The 23470-nt window shown below is 40.3% G+C and overlaps 1 protein-coding gene across 1 annotated transcript in view; it reads left to right on the top strand.

The window, feature by feature from the left end:
- LOC125886750 (contactin-4) overlaps positions 1-23470 on the top strand; it is an 88631-nt gene that overhangs the window by 55087 nt on the left and 10074 nt on the right. Inside the window, exons 16-21 of the mRNA XM_049573058.1 lie at positions 476-625; positions 1241-1311; positions 1735-1969; positions 2081-2196; positions 14261-14441; positions 22682-22794. Of these exons, the coding sequence (XP_049429015.1) occupies positions 476-625; positions 1241-1311; positions 1735-1969; positions 2081-2196; positions 14261-14441; positions 22682-22794 (866 nt within the window). The remainder of the gene's footprint in view (positions 1-475; positions 626-1240; positions 1312-1734; positions 1970-2080; positions 2197-14260; positions 14442-22681; positions 22795-23470) is intronic.

The following is a 23470-nucleotide window of genomic DNA, read 5'->3' as shown; positions in this document are numbered from 1 at the left end:
GATTAGGTGAATTGCCTTTTTCCTCAGATCTAAATTAATTTCACCCTTCTTTAACCTCAACCCTGGTTAATTTAAGATTACAGTTTTATCTGAAAGACGCTGATTAAAAACATAACAAGCTGGTTGCAGGAAGATGTTTATGTCAGTGATGTCAGCCATGTTAAGCGAAGCGACCTCCTCTGACAGCCTCTTAATTCTATTTATTAATTGCATTTACGTGTAAAATTACATAATGGCGTGCAGGCATTGCTGTGCAGTATCCGCAATAATTGCAGAACGTGTTGGGTCCTGAACATACTGTAATTAGAGTACTACTGAAAGGTTAACAAATGTCACCATTTCATCTTGATGTACCTCACTGGTTTGTGAAATGTTTTAATATTTGTTGCAGATAAAATGTGAAATGTGCCTCAGTAAAAGATAAAGAAAAGGAAAAAAAAAGACCACATCTCAATTCTAAATTCTTTAATCCTAGTTCCTGATTCTGTGCCTGGACAGATGATGCATGCAACAGTGAAAGATTTGAACCCCTGGGTGGATTATGAATTCAGGGTGGTGGCAATCAACAGTGTTGGCGTTGGAGAACCCAGCACGCCATCAAAACAGATTCGAACCAAAGCAGCAGGTATCCTCTCAATTTGTTGTTTCTCTTCATAACAAATTAATCAGCCCCACTTGGAAAATGTAATTTGACTGTTTCCTTCAGTGCTCCCTGTGATGTTGCTCATCTCAAATGTGTTTTCATGCCAATACTTTGATTACTCAGTCACGTGCAAAAGAAGTGGAAATTGAAAACTTTTAAACATTTAAGTATCAACACTCCGCTTTTGCATGTCAGCACTCTGGAACATTATTAATTAATAGCTGCATCAACGGGAAAAAAATGTGTGACCTTTCCACACATGAAGACATGAAAGTGTCTATTTTGAGCTGGTTAGCTGAGTAATTCCTACCCGCTGGGTGAATCACAAGGGAACATGTTTCCTGTTGTGCCTCACACATGGGGCTGACATACGGTGCTCAGCTATTAACGTCACCTTACACGGGTGGTAATGCCGCTGACAAAAAACCCCAAATTCCTCTGCTGTGTGATTAACCTGTTTTGTGTATATAAGGAGCTCTTCAGAGTGACTGTTACCGCCTCATTCAAAGCTGCGTGGTTTAACAGAATCCTTTGCACCTGCCTGAGACATAACAGTCCAAACGGAGGGATGATTAAGTTTCCTTTGTGCCTGTTTAGTTCCCAAGGTTGCACCAGTTAATGTGAGTGGTGGCGGAGGAGCTCGAGGAGAACTTGTCATCGTGTGGGAGGTAAGAGGATCATGGGCATTTTTGAGTGGGCATTCATTGTGACAGAGCATTCTCTGAATCTTTTGACGAGAATGGACTTCTGGCAGAGTTACTGTGTCGGCAGTGGCCTGGCTTCAGTGGAACAGCTTTTAATTAAAGGCAGAGCTTTTCTGATTTGCTGCCTGCTGACTCCCACTATTGTGTAAATCAACGTGGAGATACGGAGCCAGTGCAAATTTCATATGTGTAAATCTAGGATTGGGTGACAACTTTACATTTTTTGGATGTGGTTCAGAGTGCAAAAAAGATGCTGTATCGGTACATTTGCTCAACAGTTTCTTAGGCATAAAACACTATTTCAACTTTACTTTTTACAACTCCCTCATTTAATTTCTGCTCACAGTTGTTTGGGTCAAAGGCGTAACTCTTCCATCCCTATCTCAGCCAGTTCCAGAGGAACAGCAGAGCGGAGAGGACTTTGGCTATGTCGTGGCTTTCCGCCCACTTGGCAGCACCACCTGGATCCAGACGGTGCTGGCATCACCTGATGCATCGAGGTATATTTACAGAAATGAAAGCATCGCACCCCTGTCTCGGTTTGAAGTGAAAGTGGGAGTTTACAACAGCATAGGAGAGGGGCCGTTCAGCCGAGTTGTCAGAGTGTTCTCTGCAGAAGAAGGTGAGTGTGTTCACTCGTGCCTTGTGAAAACAGAAATAAAGTTGATCATATAAATTCAAGAGATGTACTCTTAATTGCAAACATGTATAATTCATGAACCATCCTATTTAGAGCCCTCTGAGGCACCATCAAGAGTTTGGGCCCGCGCTTTGTCAGCCTCTGAGATCGAGGTGTACTGGGAACCAATTCCCCCCGGGGCCAGCAGGGAGAAGATCATCGCATATGAGGTATGAAAAAGAAAAGTTGAAATAATAGTGCCACAAGGAATATTCAAACAAGGAGTAGACATTAATCCCAGAATGACTGACAGTACAATAAGCTGGCGTTCATTTGAATGGAACCACCGGTGGCGATAACGTGGAAGTATTCTGACATTGAAATACTGCATGTGTTGGAGCGGCCGATTTTTCACAGGCTAATCTAGGGGATGAAGAGGTCTGTTGGCAGCTGTTCCAGTCTCCGGAAGACCTCAATACCAAGGCTGTCTGAGAGTTTCTGTTCACAATAATAAATAAATAAAAGAAAGTGTGAACATCATACATCACTATCCTGTACAACAAACACTCTCCTGGGATTTGACTGTGGAGAACCTAGATAAAAATAACAGTCTCTCCTAAACCCCAGATATAATATGGTACGGTATGCCCAGGTGGCTTGACCTCTGCTGAGAAGCTTTGAGGTCATTGCTAGTGTTTGGTACACACATTGTTATAAACAGGAGTTTGAAGCAACATGATGATGTGTTTGGGAGGTTGATAGAGCAGTTTTGCTGAGCTCAGTTCTGAAATAATAATGGGGAAAGGAAAGTCATTTTACAAATTTGCCCCATTATAAAAACACGCAGCTCCTTAACAAGAGCAGTGTGTAGGAGTTAGTGGCATCTACAAGTGCGTTTTACAGTTTGCAACTATATGAAACTTCCTCCATGTGCCAAACATGAACTCCTGGTTAGAATTATTTCAGTGTTCATTGTTCAGGAGGTTTTTACCGGGAGCCAAATTATCCTCAGAGGTCTCATCCTCTTCAAAATAAATTGACCAATTGATTTAAACTGGTAAAAGCACTAGATAAAACAGTTTTACCTTACAGAGCAGTGTATCTCCGACAACAGTATCAGCTTATGTTTGCTCACCTTTTTACTCTGATGAATAAAGATCTAGAGCTTTGTACCAGAAGCCACATTATCTGTGATGTAAGAGCTGAATTATCCATAGAGGTCTCCTCCTCTCCAAAACAAACAAAGCCAGTGATTTAAACCAGTAAAAACACTGAATAAAAAAGTGCCACATTAAGAAATCAGTCTTTTACAACACCTCTCATTGCGAAGGGGCTGCTTACTATGGTGACAGATACAAAAATGTGAATTGCCCTATCTAGAGCCAGTGTTTGGTTTGTCCGTTCTGATGGCACTGCAACATGGCAGACTCTGTAGATACACACAGGCTCTGAATAAGGATATAAACAGTACATTCTGAGGTAACAAAAACAAAACTACATTTAATTTCAGGTGATTTTATACTCAAGAAAACATACCTATTATATTCCATATTTACCAATATATCCCCCTAAATCCTACACATTGGACTTTTAAATGTTGAAAATGATTTATCAGTATTTGTATATTCCTGTCTGAAAGACAGTGACACATGATATCTCACTGTAGGAATCATATTTTTGCAGCACCAGCTTCATCTGACAAGACTGTCAACACCATGTGGGTAGATATTAATTTAAAATCTCACAATAACAAACTTCTTTAAACAAGTCCGCTGGGTTATGGTGACATATTCTAATGGATCTAATCTAAACATTAATTGCCTCTCACATCATGTTTCAGTGGATCACTTAAGTTGTCTGGGCACAATGCCAGCAAGTGTATTGTACAAGGCTGCTACAGTCAGTTCTGTTTCACTTTGGTGTCTAATTAAAGTGATATAGTGACTGCAAACCACTCAGTAATTATCAAATATTATATTCTGGGTGAACAGATGCGTTTAGAAAGTGACTAATTTCATATTTTAGTTTCATTTAGTTCAAGAAATTCATCACTGTTTAAAGTTTAGAGAAAGTTTGACATTAAATCACACATGGAAGATGTTTAACTACTTTAATGGAGGAGATGACTTAATTTCAACTAGTGATTTAGTTGAATGGATCAGGTCAGTAGTCATTGCTGGAGAGTAGCGTGACAATTGTAATATTCATGATGGGTGACATATCTGTGGAAAACACAGTCATGCATTTAGATGTGAACAGCTACAGGGCTTTTGTCACTTACGGTTCTTGCCGTGGGTTGACTCTAACTAGCCTGGCATCAAATTGGTGTGGAACCTCTCAATTCATTTTTGATATCTAAGGGGCATTATCAATAGCTGTAGATGGATAGACCTGTAACCAATCAGGGCAACAGAATATGTCACATAGCTGCATCATCATGTCTGTGATACAGTGTTGCCATTTGTGCATCAGAATTTGAAAATAGAACTTCAGCAGATATTTGCACATCGGCTGCAGCCATCTTAGTTGGTTGTGAAAATGTCTCAATGGCGCTCCACTTTTCTAAACTAGGTTTATGCTCGCCATTGTGTCCCTGGTGTGAGCAAGTAGGTGTAGTTGCAGCTGGAGCAGCAATGTGAGCTGTCCACCAGCTACATGACTCACCCACCATACCTACAAGTCAGTTCATAATCACCCCTTTCACCCCTTGGTCCGGTAGTGGAGGCCCTTAGGGAAATGCTAAGTTAGCATTTAACTAGCTCTGCAGTGTTTGATTAAAAGAGACACAGTTAAGGTAAGGGTAAGGGTTACCTCTTGTTAGGGTCAATTATGTCCCCATGTATAAGGAATTATAAAGGGTATTATTGCTGTGTTTGCCTCTTTTTTTTTCTCATTGCAATGGTGCATTGTAGCAGAGTTTGTAGCATAAATAATCATCGCATTGTTGGGTTTGTCTCGTAATGGTGGTGGGTGCCATTTGTTGTGTCGTGTAGGCTCTGAATAGCATGTGGTTGCAGCTGTTCATGTTTCTGTGAGGGTGTGCAAGCCAAAAATGACATCATTTTTCATTAGTGCTAAGGCTCCTCAACTTGTCAGCCATTGCATCAGACCCACCCCTTATTAGATAAACTGTTATGCTTGGCCCTGACCAAGGCCTGGTTGGGTGAAAAGTCTGTTTGACTGGAAAAGGGACCAGACACATCTGCCACGGCAAATAAAACATGAGCTCCACATTGATCTAGTTCCCAGGCTAAACTAACTACAACTTGCAGGGATTTGATTAGACAGTAAAGTGGTTTCTGACCTTAACCCTGTGCTTTCAGGGTGTGACCCTGAAAAGCCAGAGATAATACTGTGTGTGATTTTGGCTAACCTCCCAAGGGACAGTGCTTTTCCAGAGGTTATGTCTCATTTCAGTAAGGGCATCATTTATTTTGATATTGGCTATAGTGACAATTTGGCTCATCCCACTGCAGTTAGACTGAGGGGACAATAAAGTGGTGGTACACAGAAGAACATCTCAAGGTGTGGAGTGTGTAAGTAAACAATATGCCTCAGTATTAATAACTTCAACCAGCCCTTCAAGGTCTGATTTGGCCTATTTATGCCCAACTTTGCACACTACCACAGTTATTTTCACTAACACATCTGTGTCATAGACAGTTTTGTTTTCCCCACAAGGACAAGTTCCCCATATACCCTAAAGTTGTTCCTGACATTAAGACTTCCTCATCCCTCCAGTAGATTAGTTCCCTTCCAGCTGTCAGGGGAATGATCACCAGGGGATCACCATGTGCACTGACACGTATACCTGCAACAGCCTCAGAAACCCTCTGGTTATCAGTCTGATGACAATTTAGCCTCTGGGATCAACGGCTAATATTTCAAGGGTTCTGGATAACAGATAGTGGAAGTCTTGGATAGCCAAGACTAATGTAACATCAGTGACATCACCGCCACCTTTCTAAAAAAGTTCAGAGATTTTCAACTCAAAGCACTTGGAGTGGCTGCACAAAAGGAGTCTTACTCCAAAGTCATTGAAATCTGGCACTTGGTTAGTGACTTTAGGCGTCAGATACCAACGAAAAAAGCTGTCCTTTCATATTGCCATGACAAGCCGATGATAAGCTGCCAGTCATTGTTATTGTTTAATGGTGCCTGGCAGCGTCAGGGGGAAAAATGGAAAAGTTAGGGCAGCAAAAGTCCAAATAGGGTGGTCCAACAACCACGGACTTTCACCTGAGAGGCCAGTGTTTGTTTCCCGTAAGATTGTAAAGCCACATCCTGTTCTTTTTTCCTAATCCCACCCACATGCTTTCATTGCCTAAACCCATCCATGTGTGTTACCACGTGCATTTGTTTTGGAAAGAGTTACCTTTTCTCTAGGTGGCTGTATGCAGCTGCATATGCTCACTCCTCAGTAAGAACAATAAAAAAGACACTGGTGCTGACAAAAAAAAAACACTATGTGGACACATGCCCTTTGTGTCACCAATTCAGTATCTGACCAAATGTCTCCCCTTCTGTTCCTGAGATATGGTGTTGAAAAATGGCCCTAATATTATGATGTCACAGTCTGCCTTTGGATATAAAATGTTATCACTTCATCATTTTATCCCTTTACACATTTGTGTGAATTTTTGTCATAATTAGAATATGAATTCTTGAGTTATGGCCCAAAACATGTTTTGTGAGGTCACAGTGACCTTTGATCACCAAATTAAAACCAGTTCATTGTTAGGTCCAAGTGGATGTTTGTGCCAATTTGAAAAAAATTCTCTCAAGGTGCTCTTGAGATAGCGTGTTCATGACAATGGGATGGGCAGGCAGCCTGAAAACATAATGCTTCCAGACTATAGTTAATGGGTTTTGGAATTGCATTGCAGCCAATGTGTTGCGCCTCTATTGCTCTCCACACAAACTGTTTACCTGCATACAATCAAAGCCCACTCAAACGTGATTGGTTAATACTACTCAGACTACAAAATGGTCAACAAACAAAAACCAGAACAATACCAAAATCTTGCCCTGTTGCCTACAGATTCTGCATTCATATGCAGATATCATATATATATATATATATATACATGTATATATGTATATATATATATATATATATATATATATATATATATATATATATATATATATACATATGTATATATATATATATATATATATATATATATATATACATATGTATATATTATTTACAAATTTACACATTTTCACATCCAGCAGATACAGAGCAACATTTACATAAACCACACCTTGTGCTGGGCTATTAGAATGAGGACATACATACTGTAGAAGATGTCATTGGCTCTAATGTTATATGTACAAGCTGTTAAAAGGGGTGAGGAGCTACTGAGTGCCAAACAGTAACATGTTTATTATGTAGGTTATAAAACAAGTAACCTGGTGGCTTTTTGGTAGCACTTGACAAACATTTTGTATACCTGCTTTTCCTGAGTTGCAGAAAATATCTGGAAACTTTTGTATATGTTGTCCTCTGAAAGACCTCCAGCAATAACCTCCTTCTGTGGCTGCTCCTGAATATGCTGGAAGAGGATGCCGACAGCCTCATGAGAGGCCAAAGTGAGTCTGTGAATTCAGCTAAGGAGGGAGGGAGACAGTGAAACTAGAGAGCATAGCCCATTCATAATGTCCTGTTCATACACTCTGCCAGAACATGGTGCTTTGCCAAAATGTATTTTATCAGAGGCCTTTAGTGCTGGGAATCAAGAAGTGATCCCTATTTAGAACCAGCTGCAAATGATTTGTGTGATGAATCATTTAGAGCCAACACTGCTGATTCCTTGCATGTTTAACACATAGAGTGATCATGTTTACACGCACAAAATATTCAGGTTAATGCCCATATTCCCCTCATGCCTTACTTAAAGACAATATTCCTACTAAGCTGTTTACATGGCCAATGAAAATGAATATTCCACTAATGTTCCCATTTACATGCAGCAGTGGGTACTCTCATTAACTTGCCTGAACATGTCATTTATCACATCAAAATATGGAAAAGTGGAACGGCTGTTGCTTATGCCAGGAAGTTTTCCACCAGTGGCAGACACAGCCTCCCACTTTCATTCCTTCAGCCACCATCTTAAAAAGGTCGGTAGTCCTTCATAATGTTTAAAAGTAGGTGTGTTTCTCCCTCCGACCAGAGATGTGGGCTTTTCTTTTGGGCATGCATCTCTACCCCAGCCTTGCAAACTGTTGGCTAGTTGGTTTGTGTGTAACGCATCCATGACAACACAGAGAACAGACCGTAACAGTTGGGAGGCCTTGTGACGAAAATTGTGGTTAAAACTCCAGTTGAGATACATACTCTGAACGCACTGTATCCATGTCCAAATTTCTTAATTGGAAAGTGCCAGATTCTGAAAATCTAAATGGAATATGCTGTTTAGATGACGGGTATCAAATTCAGAATATTGTCATATTCAGAATAACAGTGGAATATTAGTGTGTGTGTAAACATTTCCAGTGTGAGGCATGATCTCCAGGAGGTATGCTCTCTGAGTGTGTTTTCATGTGGGACTTGAGCTGTGGGAGAAAAGACAATATATTTCATTGTGTGGGCGTTTTTGCCTTGTTTTCTTCTTTCAGTGGATATACCTTTCTTTTAGAACAAAAGTTTTCTGTTCCCCATGAATTAGGCTCTCACTATAAAACCTGCATGTCTTTATTAAAAAAAGATCGATAAAGGAATGAATAAAGAATCGGGTTGATAAGTAGAAACAGTGCTGCAGTCTGAACTGATAAAATCCTCTCCGCAGTCAGCTGTGGAGTAGAGAGCCTGGAGAGCTCTCGTATGCCTGTGCCTATCTGTCCCAGCAGGGTAGATCAGCCCCAAAGGGCTCTCCATGCGTGATGGCCAACGAATGCCAGTTAGGCATCAGTAGCAGTGCCTTTGATTTCAGTAAAGTTTCCTCTAAAATGTCTGCTTGATGTGTTAGACAGTGACAAATGTACATTCATGTCAGCCCTGACTCTGCTGCTGAAGATACATCCAAACAACACCAATGAGAGATGAGAAAAAAGTAACTTCAAGTAGTAAGTATTTATGAACAAACACACCTTTGCATTTGGCTGTAGATCTGCGGTGCCCTGCAGCCATGTCTTGCCTTACTGCACCACCACAACAATGATTTTCTTCTTGGAGACGCCGTCTCTCCTTAGCAGCATTGTTGCGATAGGCTGCTTTGATTGGACCAGCTGTTTGAAAGGTATGAGAGATGTAATGTGACTGGCTGAGAGGATAATGACCATCACCAAACCCTTCAATTCATCTCCCACTTCAACCCTTTTGGCTCATAGCGCTGCTTCGCCTTTGTGAACTAAAATAGCAGGAGCACTTGGATACGACTTCACTGACTGAATGCACAAGACCTAAATACAGCTCCAAGTGCTAACAGACTGAGAAGGTAAATAAAAAAACCTCAGCAAATTCAGCCTAACAACACTTTGAACAACAAACTTTTGAAGCTGTCTGCATCACCATTAGAACTATATACCACTATAAAAGTCACTGACCATGGCAGGACTAACCTGTTAGAGCGCCCCAGGGCAAAAGCGTCCTGCTTTATCCAAATCTATCAGATTTAGTAGTCTACTCATGGCAGCTTCATTATTTGCCCAGACACCAACCAGCCCTAAAATGTAGGAAGATCACTGCATGGCCCTAGGTTTTCTGTGTGTCACTTTAATGTAGTAATATGAATCACAGCTTTATTTTGGAGTATACGCCATGTGAACGCAATGTAAACTAAAATAATACAGCTTTAAATCTAGATTTTGACAGCCCCCCTCTGCAGGACAGGCCCACCATAGTGAGATATTATACCATAGTGTGAAAATTCTCAAACAAACTTTCACTTGCCAAAAAACTTGGTTGACAATGCCGGAGCGTTTAGGGCCCCTAGGGGTATAGGGTTCCTGGGCAGTCACCCATTTTGCCTGGATGGTAATCCAGCCTTGTCTCTGACTTGGACAGAAATGGTTTAAAGCTACAGTCGGTAACTTTGTCACATTTGCTGAAACTGTCACTATTTTCTGACAGAACTACATGGAGCAGATGGTCTGAAAAAATCTCCCTCCTCTTCTTCATTCTGCGTCTAAAAGCACTCCGTAGAATCCACTATGGCAAACCAAAAACAACCAAGTACAGCTAAGGAGTCTCTTTCGCACTTAATCATGTCAATCGCTGCTCATGAACTGGCAGTGTCAGCATATATGAGAAGAGTTACTTTTAATAGAACTTTCAAATTACAGCTTTAAACGTTACTGAAACATCCCTCCTCAACTTCGAGTTCACTTAGCCCTGTATCCCTCAGGTACTGTTGCTCCACTTCAAGCTTTCCATTCTACCACTGCACAGTGTGCAGTGATTACAGTGGCATGTTTACCACTAAAAATGTGTGATCATTTTTGAAACAAAAGGGTCCTTGATTTCAGTCAACAGTAGACAAAAGTAGGCTTTTGATTTTTTAGCTCGTGACTCTCTTTTTTGATGAAATTACAACTGTCCCTGGCAGATTTTACTACATTTAAATGTATTCATCTGACTCATATGAAAATAAGAAACCCTTAAAAGCTTCAAAAATAAGCATGCTCACCATGATTTATAGTAGACAGGGAAATAAAGAAGCAGCATTGTTCTTGTATCACAGGGCAGCTAGTTAGCGCAGGTATTCTACCTACTTTGTTATAGGAAAATAGAAAAATTAAGAAAAACTAACATCCATATTATTCATTTTAACAGCAACTTTTTAGAGTAAAAGCACAAAAAGTAAAGTTAGATGTTTGCTTTATTGTTTGCGTTATTAAGATGAATGATTCACTTTTACATGAGAAAAGGATTTGAGTCAAAGGACAACCTAATTAGTTTTGCAAAGTTGTTACCTTCCTCAAATCAAATATGTAAACTTACAGAGCAGGAAAGAGCTGCTCACATAAACCTGTTAGGCCACAAGATGTTGTAGTTTATTAACAAATGAGGTGCTAGCTCTGGGTGTTGGAGGTAACACCAGATTTATACCATGAATAACAGGCATGTAATGTCAGTGGTTTTCATTTGAGCTGATTGAACCCCTATTTTATCTGTTCTTTACACTTTGACTCTTGTATTTCTCAGTTTGAAAAAGGCTAGAAATAGACACAAGTTTTGAAACTCTGAGTGCAAACTATCACTTTACTGCAGCTCCATGCATACCACATCTGCATGTAGAGAAATGCAAACCCTGACAAGCCTGAGAAAGGGATTTAGAAAATGTTCACTTTCCTTTATAACACATTTACAGTACAATACAATACTATTTACTTTTAGCTATTCACTGTGTCAGCCTCAGCATTCTCCCTGTGCAGTTTCTTAAACACAATGTTCTCTCTTTAAATCGTTCAAACCAGCCTATGGAAACTTTAAAATTGTGGTCTCCCAGGCTTGCTGCCAATTCTTCTGCCTTTAAAGGGCTCACTCAAGGGGGCACTGAGTGACCTGGCATTATCCATCCACTTGATGAGGGCAGCTTGGACCACAGGTGCTTTTCCTGTGCACATTTGTTTTCTGTCTCCATCACTAGCAGCCATGACTAGCAGTCATAAGCTTAGAGGAGACAAATGTTATGTTTTCCATTGAGAGAAAATTACTCTTCCTTTCCCTGTCAGGATTTCAATGTGCACACAGCACCAGCCCCAGGTAGCCAACCGCAAGCAGACTTGTTACTGTGAAGTAAAGAATCATGGGAGTAAAGTAGAAATTATAAATATATATATATATATATATATATATATATATATATATATATATATATATATATATATAATGTAACCAGTATAGAAATGTATAGAAATGATTTGTCCCAAGCTTTTTGATCCATATAAGCAGATATCACCGTGATCACTATGTGGTTGCCACTGTATAAGAATCAGAAGGGGAAACAACAGAACCACTGTTTTTTTTCTACACCAAAGAACTCCTTAAGTTACTGTGTAGGCTTTGACTTCATGATCACTATATACTTGGTACCTTCAGCTGTCATGTGGATAATTTGGTGAACTCTGCTGACAGCAGGTTAATTGGCAGGATAATCCAGTGCAAAATTCAGACCTAATCATTTCTGTTTGTGTTTCTGTAATCTTTATTATCTCCACCAGGCAGAAACATGGAGGGAATCATGTGTTGAGTGAGTGTGTGTGTGTGTGTGTGTGTGTGTGTGTGTGTGTGTGTGTGTGTGTGTGTGTGTGTCTCTGTGTGTGTGTGTGTGTGTGTGTGTGTGTGTGTGTGTGTGTGTGAATGTCTGTCTGTCTGCAGCTAATCTCACATACTACTGGACCCATAAGCCTAATATTTTTGTGCATATTTATGACTGCATGCTCAAGGACCTCACGTGGTTGCAGTGATTTACAATCTTTAAAAAAAACTCTAGTTTATTTACAGTTTTATACAGTTTTATGTTTTATACCCTCATTAACTGCTGATTCCCCACTTGTCTTAACCTGCTGAAAGGGGCTGCAAGCTTTCCAAAAATTTGCTTGGCTAAGGACAACAAGCATTGCTCAGTCTTTTACAGGCCACATTTTGGCTTTCATTGTGGTTCAAAAATTGACATCTATAGAAAAGGTTGATTTTATTTTGAAACAGAACATTTGTAGATTAATTCCATAGCAGATTTGTTATTATCCACTGAAGTTAGGTGTGATATGAGATGAATAAATCCCTCTTCTCATATTCTTTGCCACCATCTTGACTGTAAGGGAGGCAGCCAATCCAACCAATGAAGGTATCAAGTACTACCCAAGCAGAGGGGAAGTAGGGTGCGTCGTGCCTTTGCTATCCTAGGAAACACAAATTTGCGTAAGGGAGCTGGGAGGGACATTTGAGTGAGATTCAACTCTTCTGTTTGGGAGGGGAGAGGGAGGTAAGAAGGGGTTTTATTGGACATTGCGTCCAAGGTTTGTCTTCATATAACCCGTCTACTCTGGTTAAACCTTGATGATGTAACCTGCATACTGTTTCCCCTTTATTCCACTACTATCATGCATACACGCTGGACACATAGCCTGCCATGCACTTCCTGTTCAACTGCCAAATGCCCTAAGACACACCTGGTGGAGATCTGCACTCTAATAGTGTATGTTTTTTTTTGTTTCAGTTGTTTTTTAGTATGCACAGCATCAGAAAATGAAGCCCTTCACTGAAAACCTTTGATACTATAGGCTAAATCACCCATTCTCTTCTAAACTTTCATCCACCAGGCCTTAATACAAACATTGAGGCCAGCTTTGTAAAAATAATATTTCAATATCTGTATTTCTCACACACAAACATTGGTGTTGTACAAACACCGCTGCTATGATGCACTTTCCTGCCACTGTCTCAATAAGACTTTAAGATGCAGCAAGACAGCTTAAGGCTCCTTAGATCCCTCTCTTTCATCCCTCCTTGAGTGTGTGTTGAGTTTCTTAGCAGCAATGCTGTAAGAAAAAAAACTCTCAACTTCTTTCTCTCAGGTATTTTAGGTATTTTCCCAAGTGTAGGTAAAACTGCTATAATTAAACTGCTGGTGTAAAAAAAAAAAAAAAAAAAAAAAACACCCTAGATGCATCTGTTATCAGCAACTCCAGGCCCTGTTGCTAATCTGCCTTTCCCAAGCAAGATTCCTGGAAACCTGTGTGCAGCCAATTGAATAAGTATCTACTCTCAAACCATCTGTTTGACATTTTCCTGTCTGGTTTTCCTGTCTCGTGTTAGGGTCATAAATGATCTCCCTATGAATACAGATTCTGACAAGCTCCTTATCCTTGTACTCCTCACTCCCAGTCCAGCTTCTTGTATTGCTGATTGTCAGATACAGGTTCACTTGGTAGTTAAAAAATATGGGTTGGACTGCCTCAGGACCTACAGTAGCTAAGCTGATAAAATGTTTTTTTTTCCCTTCTCGTTTTAAGTTAGGTCATAGACCCACAGTTTCAGCATATTAAAGACTTAAACCAAGACAACCCCCAATTTCTTTAGTTTTAATAATTGACTGTTGTATAACCTTTGTGTGGACTTCCTCCTCGTCACAATCCTTAAGCTAGTTTTTGACTACCTTTATGCACTCAAGAATTGTAGTCAGCAGTACTCTCCCTCATAAGCACATGTTGACACTCTCAGCAGGAAATTGGCAGAATAAAAAAGGTTTGACTTGATTTGTAAACGGTTTAAAAATGGAAAAAGGCAAAGGTAGAAAACATAGCTGGAGGTCTGTGGTAACCCTCATATCTTTGGTCCAGGTTCTCGTTTGGGAAAAGGGATCTCTGCAGAGTGAAGCAGAGACAGTGAGGGTTATCGACACCACGGCTCTGCTCTCTGGCTTGAAGGGCAGCACAGTCTATCTGATCTCAGTCAGAGCCCAAAACAGCGCTGGACTTGGACCCTGCAGCTCTACTTTTAACATCACCACCAAGAAACCACGTGAGTCCACAAACAAGATAAAAAAAAATGTGCAGTATTTAATTTTTTGCCTAGCCTTTTTATCTAAATCCTGTTCCACAGATGGTTCAAGTCTATATGAAGGAACAGTGTTTATGATTCAGGGGGTTTAGTGGCATCTAGCAGTGAGGGCTGCAGACTGCAGCCAGCTGAAACTTCTCCAGGTTAGATTTCCTTCAGTGTTCTTTGGTCTGGAGGTTTTATTGGGAGCCAGGTCTCTTCCTCTCCAAAACAAACGATGAATGATTAAAACTGGTAAAAACATTGAATAAAGCAGTTTCATGTTACAAACAAGTTTCTCTGATGCTACAATCTGTTAGCCCAGCACCTACTAATGTGTGCTCACTTATTTTCCCTGATAACTTAATGTGTGCTCATTTATCCCTAATCCAGATGTTCTTTCTAGGACAACACATTCTCACTCAGACCTCATCGCATATTAGTGTGTGGTCATGGATTTTCCACGTCAACATATGACATGCAGTTTTCCCTGGGTGCATTGGTTGTTGATGTTCTGGGACACCAGGGACACCACGCATATGATTTTAAAATACACTTCTGTTTTCACGAGAAACGTACAGTTTATATACAGTCTCTTTTAAAATAAACACACTACGTTGGTACAACACCGCTGTTTGATTTTTGATTATGTTTTTTGCCCTCAACAACAAACGCACGTGGTGAGGTTTAGGCAACAAAAAAACAGGGTTTGGCTTTGTTATCATATGGAATGCAAACACCAGCCTCCTGGGTGAAAGTCTATGGTTACTGGACCCATCCACCACCCCTCCCACCCACTCTAGTCAGACTTTCGCCCCCTCAACTGATGTTGTTGTCCCACTGTGTTTTCTGAGCCTGGTCACAAATTCGGCACTTAGGCAGTGACTTGCGGCATCAGAAACCAACAAAAAAGGCATCCTTTAAAGTTGGCATGATACACGGCCAGTTGACGTTATGGTTTAATGACGCCCAGTGGCATCAGGGGGAAATGCAGCAGGACAAGGACAAAAGTTAAGGCGGGGAAAGTCTGAGTGGGTTGGGTGGGAGGTGAGGTGGACGGGTCCAACAAACACCGACTTTCACCCGAGAGTGGTGTTGGTGTACCGTAAGATTCTAAAGCCAAAGAATTTGTTGCCTAAACCCAACCATGTGTGCTTGTTGAAGGAAAAAGACATCAATTAGCTGTGTTGTACTGACGTAGTGCGTTTATTTTGAAAGAGACTGTATGTAAACTTAAAATTAAACGAAAGTGTATCTTAAAGAAGAGAACTTGACACGGTGTCCCAAAATATCAACAACCAACGCACTCAGGGTACCTTGCATGTCCCATGTTGACGTGGAAGGTCCATGATCAAAATGTCAACATGTGACATGGTCAGAGTGAGAATGTGTTAGTTTTCTCCCTGACGCAGCCAGGCGCCATTACACAATAACGGGGGCCAGCCATGTATCATACCAATGTTAAAGGGATATTTTTTGTTGGTGTCTGATGCCAGAGGTCACTGCCCAAGCACCCATATTCGATGATTTTGGAATGAGACCGGGTTGACCAGGAGCCGAATTTTCCACAGAGGTCTCTCCTTGTCCATAACAAACAGACCTGGTGAAATAACTGGTAAAAAAAAAAAAAACGGAATAAAGCAGTTTCGTGTTCAAGGAATCAGCATTCTACCAATGCTCCTGTTGCAGAAGGGCTACGAAATATCGTGGCTGGTGCAAAATTGTTAATGACCCTATCTAGAGCCAGTGTTTGGGTTGTCTGTTCTGAGCTACTGTAGAAACATGGTGTCACAACATGGCGATCTCCATAGACGAGGACCCGCTCCCTATGTAGATAACAATATATCTCCTTAAATCCCACACATTGCTGGCAGTAATGCTATCAGTGTAAAATATTACTTTTGAGCCCTGTAAGGGAAGGAGGGGAAAAAAGAAAAAAAAAAAAAAAGAAATTGTACGAAAAACATAAAATAGTTATATCTTTGTCGCTTGCACACTTACTGTGTATTTAGTTGTTGTTGTTTTTTTTTCCTTTCGCCTTTTGTTTGTGTGTTTTTTTCTTTAGTACTGGGTATTTGATTTATTGTATCTTTTTTTTCTTTACTTAAATTCATACAAAGTTAAAGGGAAATGTGAAATGCTTATTTGTGAAAAGATGAAGGTATGAACTGCACAGCATAAATAAAAAGTAAAAAAAAAAAAAAAAAAAAATCCCACACATTGGACCTTTAAATAAAATAATCACGTCATACTGAATGTGCTATATGTTGGAGGAGCCTTTAGTCACTGTTGTTATTTCTCCTGTCTATAGTGGCCATGAAGCCAGGGCTGCAGATACCATTAAGGTCATGTTGTCTGTAATATATCTTTAGGTGGTTGATGACGTGAAAGGAATATATACAGTTTATACCCATATTGTGGAGGTTTTAAGGCTGATTCTAATATTGAGAGTGTGCACATACATTTCTGAATAAAACTCAAACAATCTGACAGGTTTAACATTTCTTTTTAAACCATATACATTTGAGTGGAATAAATGTTTTGTTCTCCACAAGATTTAAAGGAGCTCTATACAATTTTCAGAACATCAATATGGCAGCAAACAGCTTTTTGCTATGTAAAGATATAGTGTCCTGAACAGAGAATGAAATCACGCTCCCTCTGTGTGTTCTAATCTGAGCTTCTCTGCTCTTTGTTGTTGAGAGGCCTCACATGCATGTAAGTTTCTGTGCGCGAATCTTGCTGCTTAGGTAACCGTTCTGCACTGTGCTCATACAGCAGTTAGCATCATAGTGGAAGCATTAAGCCCACCGTCCTGTAAGCTCTGTCAGCACTGTTGCCATTGTTTGAGCCGTAAGCAGCATTAGCTTGTAGCACCGTTACCTGGTAGTCGCCAGCTCAACCACCTCTACGTTGACAACTGTGTGCATGTCCAGACTCTGAATCGTAGACATGCTCTAAATGTTGTATAGAGCTCCTTTAAATATCTGCCAGTGTAGATAAGACTTTGAAATAATGTTGGGAAGTAAAATTTACTTTAATATATTTTACATAGTTGAATTAATGATGAAGATGATTTTCTTTTTGATTCATAAGCCTAAATAATCAGAAAAATGTATGTGGTTGTTTTGTTAGCAGCAATTTAATTCATTTTCAGGTGTATGGGTTCTGCTGGAAAACCTTTAACATTGCTAACATTTCTAAAACCCTGACCTTCCCAGTGTGACTCGAATGTAAAAGAGACAGGGCACATTATCCAGTCCTCCACATTCAGTGCAAAAAAGCATTCAGCACTCTGATTAAATCAAATGAAGTCTATGTCTTTCAATGTTACTGAATTTAAGTACAAAATTACCTCCTTGTTTTTCCTTGGACAGCGTTTTCTTGCTGGGCCAAGTCCTGAAAGTCGCATGTGGGTTTTTTGGCGTGACAATAAACCTACACACGACTACCAGGAAGAGGATTAGTGCATTCTCCGGGGACTTGTCTGTAGGTTGTCCCTCAAGGAAGGGATTGTTTCTCTGCCAGTATGGAGAGGAGGAATAAAGAGAGACCAGGGACTTTTCCAATGTGCACATAACATATGAGTTATGTTTTTCCTTTGGACCCTCACAGCGGATAAGGAAAAACTCCCCCCCCAAAAAAACCCTTTATACACTAATTCTTTACTTTCTAATCGACAGGTCAGATCATTTTTAAACACATATTCAGTTTCAGTTTACATTTTAACTGCTGTCGCCACTTATATACCAACACTTTAGACATTTCAGCACTTCATCCTTAACTGAAATGTCTTTAAAAAACTTTATTAGGACATCTCTACTTGTATCATTTACAATTCAATGGACAGTGCAGCAGCTTTATCTCCTACTAATTAGGAGCAACCCTGTCTCCTACATATTACATTTGTATATTACTACATTGCATTCATAATAAGGTTGTGGTGACAACGAAGTCGCTGCCTGGATTATGTTCAGGGAAAACATATTCTTCCTGTATTGTAAAAATGGCGGCTTAATAAACTGAGATTAAACAGTAAAACAAAGCAGTGCTGGTAGTTGTAGGTTTTCTACCACTGGAGAAAAGTCATTTTCATCTGTCTCTCTGGTCATGAAGCACTAATTTCCAAAGCCTTTGTATCTCTCTACTGCATAGAAAGCCCAGTTATATGAAAAGACCATCTGTCCAGCAGTGAAATACTTTTTTAAAGACAGGAAAACAATTAAGATAAATTAATTATTCATAATCATCCATTTGATCAGTCTTATGAGAAGAAAATTATTTCATTTTTAAACAGGGATTTCTGCCTTCTGCTCCAAAGAGCACACACAGACAAGTAATAAATGTAACCAGGAAATACAGAGACAGTTAAACCATTTTACACTCACAGGATGGCTTGGCTTGGTTTGGTTTGACTCGGCACATCAGCCCAGTGTGGCAGGGATTTGCGTCTCCATTACAACAGGACTACCCGCTTGAAGGTGTGTCTTTAACTAATGACAGCTTGTCTTGAGAGATGACGTTTTAAGGTGACAGGCTGATCTACGTTATTTTTCAATCACACAGCAAGTAAAAGAGGTTTACCTGTCGGAGGTGAGCTGTTTGCAGAGGTGCAGTAAGAGCCTTTTTGTCCGCAGCTCTTCATCAACATCTCACTGTGGCTGTTTCTGCTTTCTCTTCCTCCCTGGCTTGTTTTTATTGTAAGAAAAGCTGCGAACAAAGTTTCACTATATTTGGTGCTAAACACATTTAATTTCCTTTAGATTCTTCACATTAAAGCCCCCCATTATTTAGTTTTGCAAAAGTTTTTATTGTGAAGCAGCAGAAGAAGGAAATGTTGAGTTTTCATCAGCAGTAGCCTAACTTAACACAGCTCATACGGCTAAAAGTGAGCATGAAACAGTAAAGTAATAAAAACAAGAACCCAAAGGAGAAACTAAACTCGAGACCACAGAGATTCACTTAAAAGCTACAAAAGCACTGAGAGGTGAACACACAGACTTTTGAAAAAGGTCTCCTGCACAGACGATGTGAGCTGAGTCTCGCATCACGTCTGTTTCAGGGGGAAAAAAAGGGCTGTCTGTTGTTGTCTGGGGTTGGCAACATGCCACCGCTACCTGGTTGGAGGTGGTCAGGCAAGCTTTGGGTGCTACTCAAGAGATGGTTCATCTCTTGCGCTGTGTGGTTTAATCAGTTACGAAAAGACAAATCAGCACAGCATGGTTTGACATTTATATGACATCATGCACAATGATGTTGCAGTACAAGAACAGCAGCTGGCACAGGGAAGAAAAACACAGCCAGAGTTTTAATTTGTGACACGTGAGTGTAGTGTGTAGTTTGAGATCTCTGCAGTTGTGCAGGGTGTGGTGCTAAATAGTGGGATGGCAGGGAACATAAAGCCAACCCCCCCCAGGAACCGTGCTGGGCTTCAAAGCCAATTTGATAAAGTGGCAAAACCATATAAGTACAACTTCCAGGCTCGTCACATGATGCCATCCGGCCAAATAAGACTTTTCCCATAGACATACAGTACAGGCCAAAAGTTTGGACACACCTTCTCATTCAATGCGTTTTCTTTATTTTCATGACTATTTACATTGTAGATTCTCACTGAAGGCATCAAAACTATGAATGAACACATGTGGAGTTATGTACTTAACAAAAAAAGGTGAAATAACTGAAAACATGTTTTATATTCTAGTTTCTTCAAAATAGCCACCCTTTGCTCTGATTACTGCTTTGCACACTCTTGGCATTCTCTCCATGAGCTTCAAGAGGTAGTCACCTGAAATGGTTTCCACTTCACAGGTGTGCCTTATCAGGGTTAATTAGTGGAATTTCTTGCTTTATCAATGGGGTTGGGACCATCAGTTGTGTTGTGCAGAAGTCAGGTTAATACACAGCCGACAGCCCTATTGGACAACTGTTAAAATTCATATTATGGCAAGAACCAATCAGCTAACTAAAGAAAAACGAGTGGCCATCATTACTTTAAGAAATGAAGGTCAGTCAGTCCGGAAAATTGCAAAAACTTTAAATGTGTCCCCAAGTGGAGTCGCAAACCATCAAGCGCTACAACGAAACTGGCACACATGAGGACAGACCCAGGAAAGGAAGACCAAGAGTCACCTCTGCTTCTGAGGATAAGTTCATCCGAGTCACCAGCCTCAGAAATCGCAAGTTAACAGCAGCTCAGATCAGAGACCAGATGAATGCCACACAGAGTTCTAGCAGCAGATCCATCTCTAGAACAACTGTTAAGAGGAGACTGCGCGAATCAGGCCTTCATGGTCAAATAGCTGCTAGGAAACCACTGCTAAGGAGAGGCAACAAGCAGAAGAGATTTGTTTGGGCCAAGAAACACAAGGAATGGACATTAGACCAGTGGAAATCTGTGCTTTGGTCTGATGAGTCCAAATTTGAGATCTTTGGTTCCAACCGCCGTGTCTTTGTGAGACGCAGAAAAGGTGAACGGATGGATTCCACATGCCTGGTTCCCACTGTGAAGCATGGAGGAGGAGGTGTGATGGTGTGGGGGTGTTTTGCTGGTGACACTGTTGGGGATTTATTCAAAATTGAAGGCACACTGAACCAGCATGGCTACCACAGCATCCTGCAGCGACATGCCATCCCATCCGCTTTGCGTTTAGTTGGACGATCATTTATTTTTCAACAGGACAATGACCCAAACACACCTCCAGGCTGTGTAAGGGCTATTTGACCAAGAAGGAGAGTGATGGAGTGCTGCGGCAGATGACCTGGCCTCCACAGTCACCGGACCTGAACCCAATCGAGATGGTTTGGGGTGAGCTGGACCGCAGAGTGAAGGCAAAGGGGCCAACAAGTGCTAAACACCTCTGGGAACTCCTTCAAGACTGTTGGAAAACCATTTCAGGTGACTACCTCTTGAAGCTCATGGAGAGAATGCCAAGAGTGTGCAAAGCAGTAATCAGAGCAAAGGGTGGCTATTTTGAAGAAACTAGAATATAAAACATGTTTTCAGTTATTTCACCTTTTTTTGTTAAGTACATAACTCCACATGTGTTCATTCATAGTTTTGATGCCTTCAGTGAGAATCTACAGTGTAAATAGTAATGAAAATAAAGAAAACGCATTGAATGAGAAGGTGTGTCCAAACTTTTGGCCTGTACTGTACATTGGGAAAAGAGACGTCTGTTAATCAGTGAAGACATCTTTTTTGAGCATCACAATCCCCAGCAGATGACTCATTTCACTATCAGGATTTAATCCATTTGGTCCGATAGCATTTTGAATTTCTAGAAGAGCTGCGTGATTTAATCATTTCTTCTCCATTCAAGTCAGTGGAGGGCTAAATCAGAAGTTCACCACTCAACCGGCAAAAGTCTCTACAGTGCATTTGTTCTGTGGCCCCCATCATGTTGAACTTTTTTGGCTTTATGCACCACTGTGCAAACTTTTATAGGAATGAGCAAGGCCCTGCTTCCAACAATATATCCAGCTTTGTTTACACATCTGTGAATAAAGCAGTGTGGAGTGCCACTGGTGTACATTAGTGGGCATGCCATATATGACTCAGAGAGGCTACTGGTGCTGTGGAATATTTGCTGTTGTCTTGTGTTCCATAACAAGAACTATGTAGTTATGAAACTTGAAATATTTCTGGTGTGTGAAACTTAGTTGCTGTCTGTATTGTTGTTTCTATACAAAGCACACACCATCTCAGTGCAGCTATCAGGTATAAATGAGCCGTTAAATTCACACTGTCTGTTTAGGTTAATTTGTTCATATAGAACCTGTTGGTAGTCTAACTGAGGTTTGAGGTGAACAGCAATTGTTTTGTTGTCTCACATCCTATTTTGAACATAAAAACCTGGATTGTTAATACTGTTCTCCGAGGAACTCAGCCAGGGAATAAAGACCCCAAAATGTATTCTGTGTCCTGTTCCATCTTTTATGATCTGGCTACATAAAAGAAAAGCCAACACAATTCTCAACCACTGTAGCTGTTCACTGAAATATGTAGTAAATATTTCTGTGCTTTTCATTTAAACATTATTAGCGCTCATATAAATGAAGCATATGCAATTTCTATTTTTTCTTGACCTCTGCTGCAGCAGCAGATGAATACTTCAAGGCTGACAGCAGACTTAGTTTAGAGAATACTATTGATGACATTGCTTTACCGTATGCGTTCATTTGTGAACCTCGTCTCTGTATAATTACATGCTGTCTTGCAGCTCCAAGTCAGCCTCCAGGGAATATTGAGTGGAACCTGACCAACTCGAAGATCTTTCTGAATTGGGAACATGTCAAGGCGATGGAAAATGAGTCTGAGGTGACAGGATACAAGGTGAGTTTGTCAGAGTAATAGCAGAAACTCAGGAACTGGAGAAACAAATAGAGCCTCAGCAGCTGTCATCCCAACAAATGGCTTTCTCATCGCAGTGGAAAGATAGACCTCAGTACTCCAGTGTTACTTTATGGATTGGCCCTGTCTGGCCTTTCAAAATTAAAAGATCTGTTCCAGGTGATAAAATGAAAAGCATCATGCCACAGAAAGAATTCAGCTTTTTCCAAGCAGTACAACAGTGAATCACAGTTTATCCACTTTGCATACTTGTGTGGAAAAAACACAGGTTTTTGATAATGCTTTTCACACACACAAAGAAAGATATTTATGCAGCCCTGGTTATTTAATGATACGTTTTTTGATAAGACTTTTGTGAAGTTCTTTGAGTGTGCAGTGCGGACAGGATTGGGTTTATAATCATGTAGAGGCATTACTGTGAATCAAAAGTAAAAATTTCTGACATATTTTGCAATGTTTTTAAAACTAAATTCACCATTTGGCTCTCTGTGCCCGGCACTTCTTTTGAAGTATGAAATAAAACATTATGCTGAATTTTTATAAAAATTAAATTCCATGAGTAAATGTATTAAAAGGATGGCCGAGGTCATGTTATAAAAATATGCCCTTCCACTTTGAGTCCTTGGGTCAAACCACCACCACACAAGGCATTTTGAAT

Source organism: Epinephelus fuscoguttatus, linkage group LG1 (assembly GCF_011397635.1).
Source record: "Epinephelus fuscoguttatus linkage group LG1, E.fuscoguttatus.final_Chr_v1".
Taxonomy (NCBI): Eukaryota; Metazoa; Chordata; class Actinopteri; order Perciformes; family Serranidae; genus Epinephelus; species Epinephelus fuscoguttatus.
Note: the sequence above shows the minus strand (reverse complement) of the source record. Positions and strands in the feature narration are given on the sequence as shown.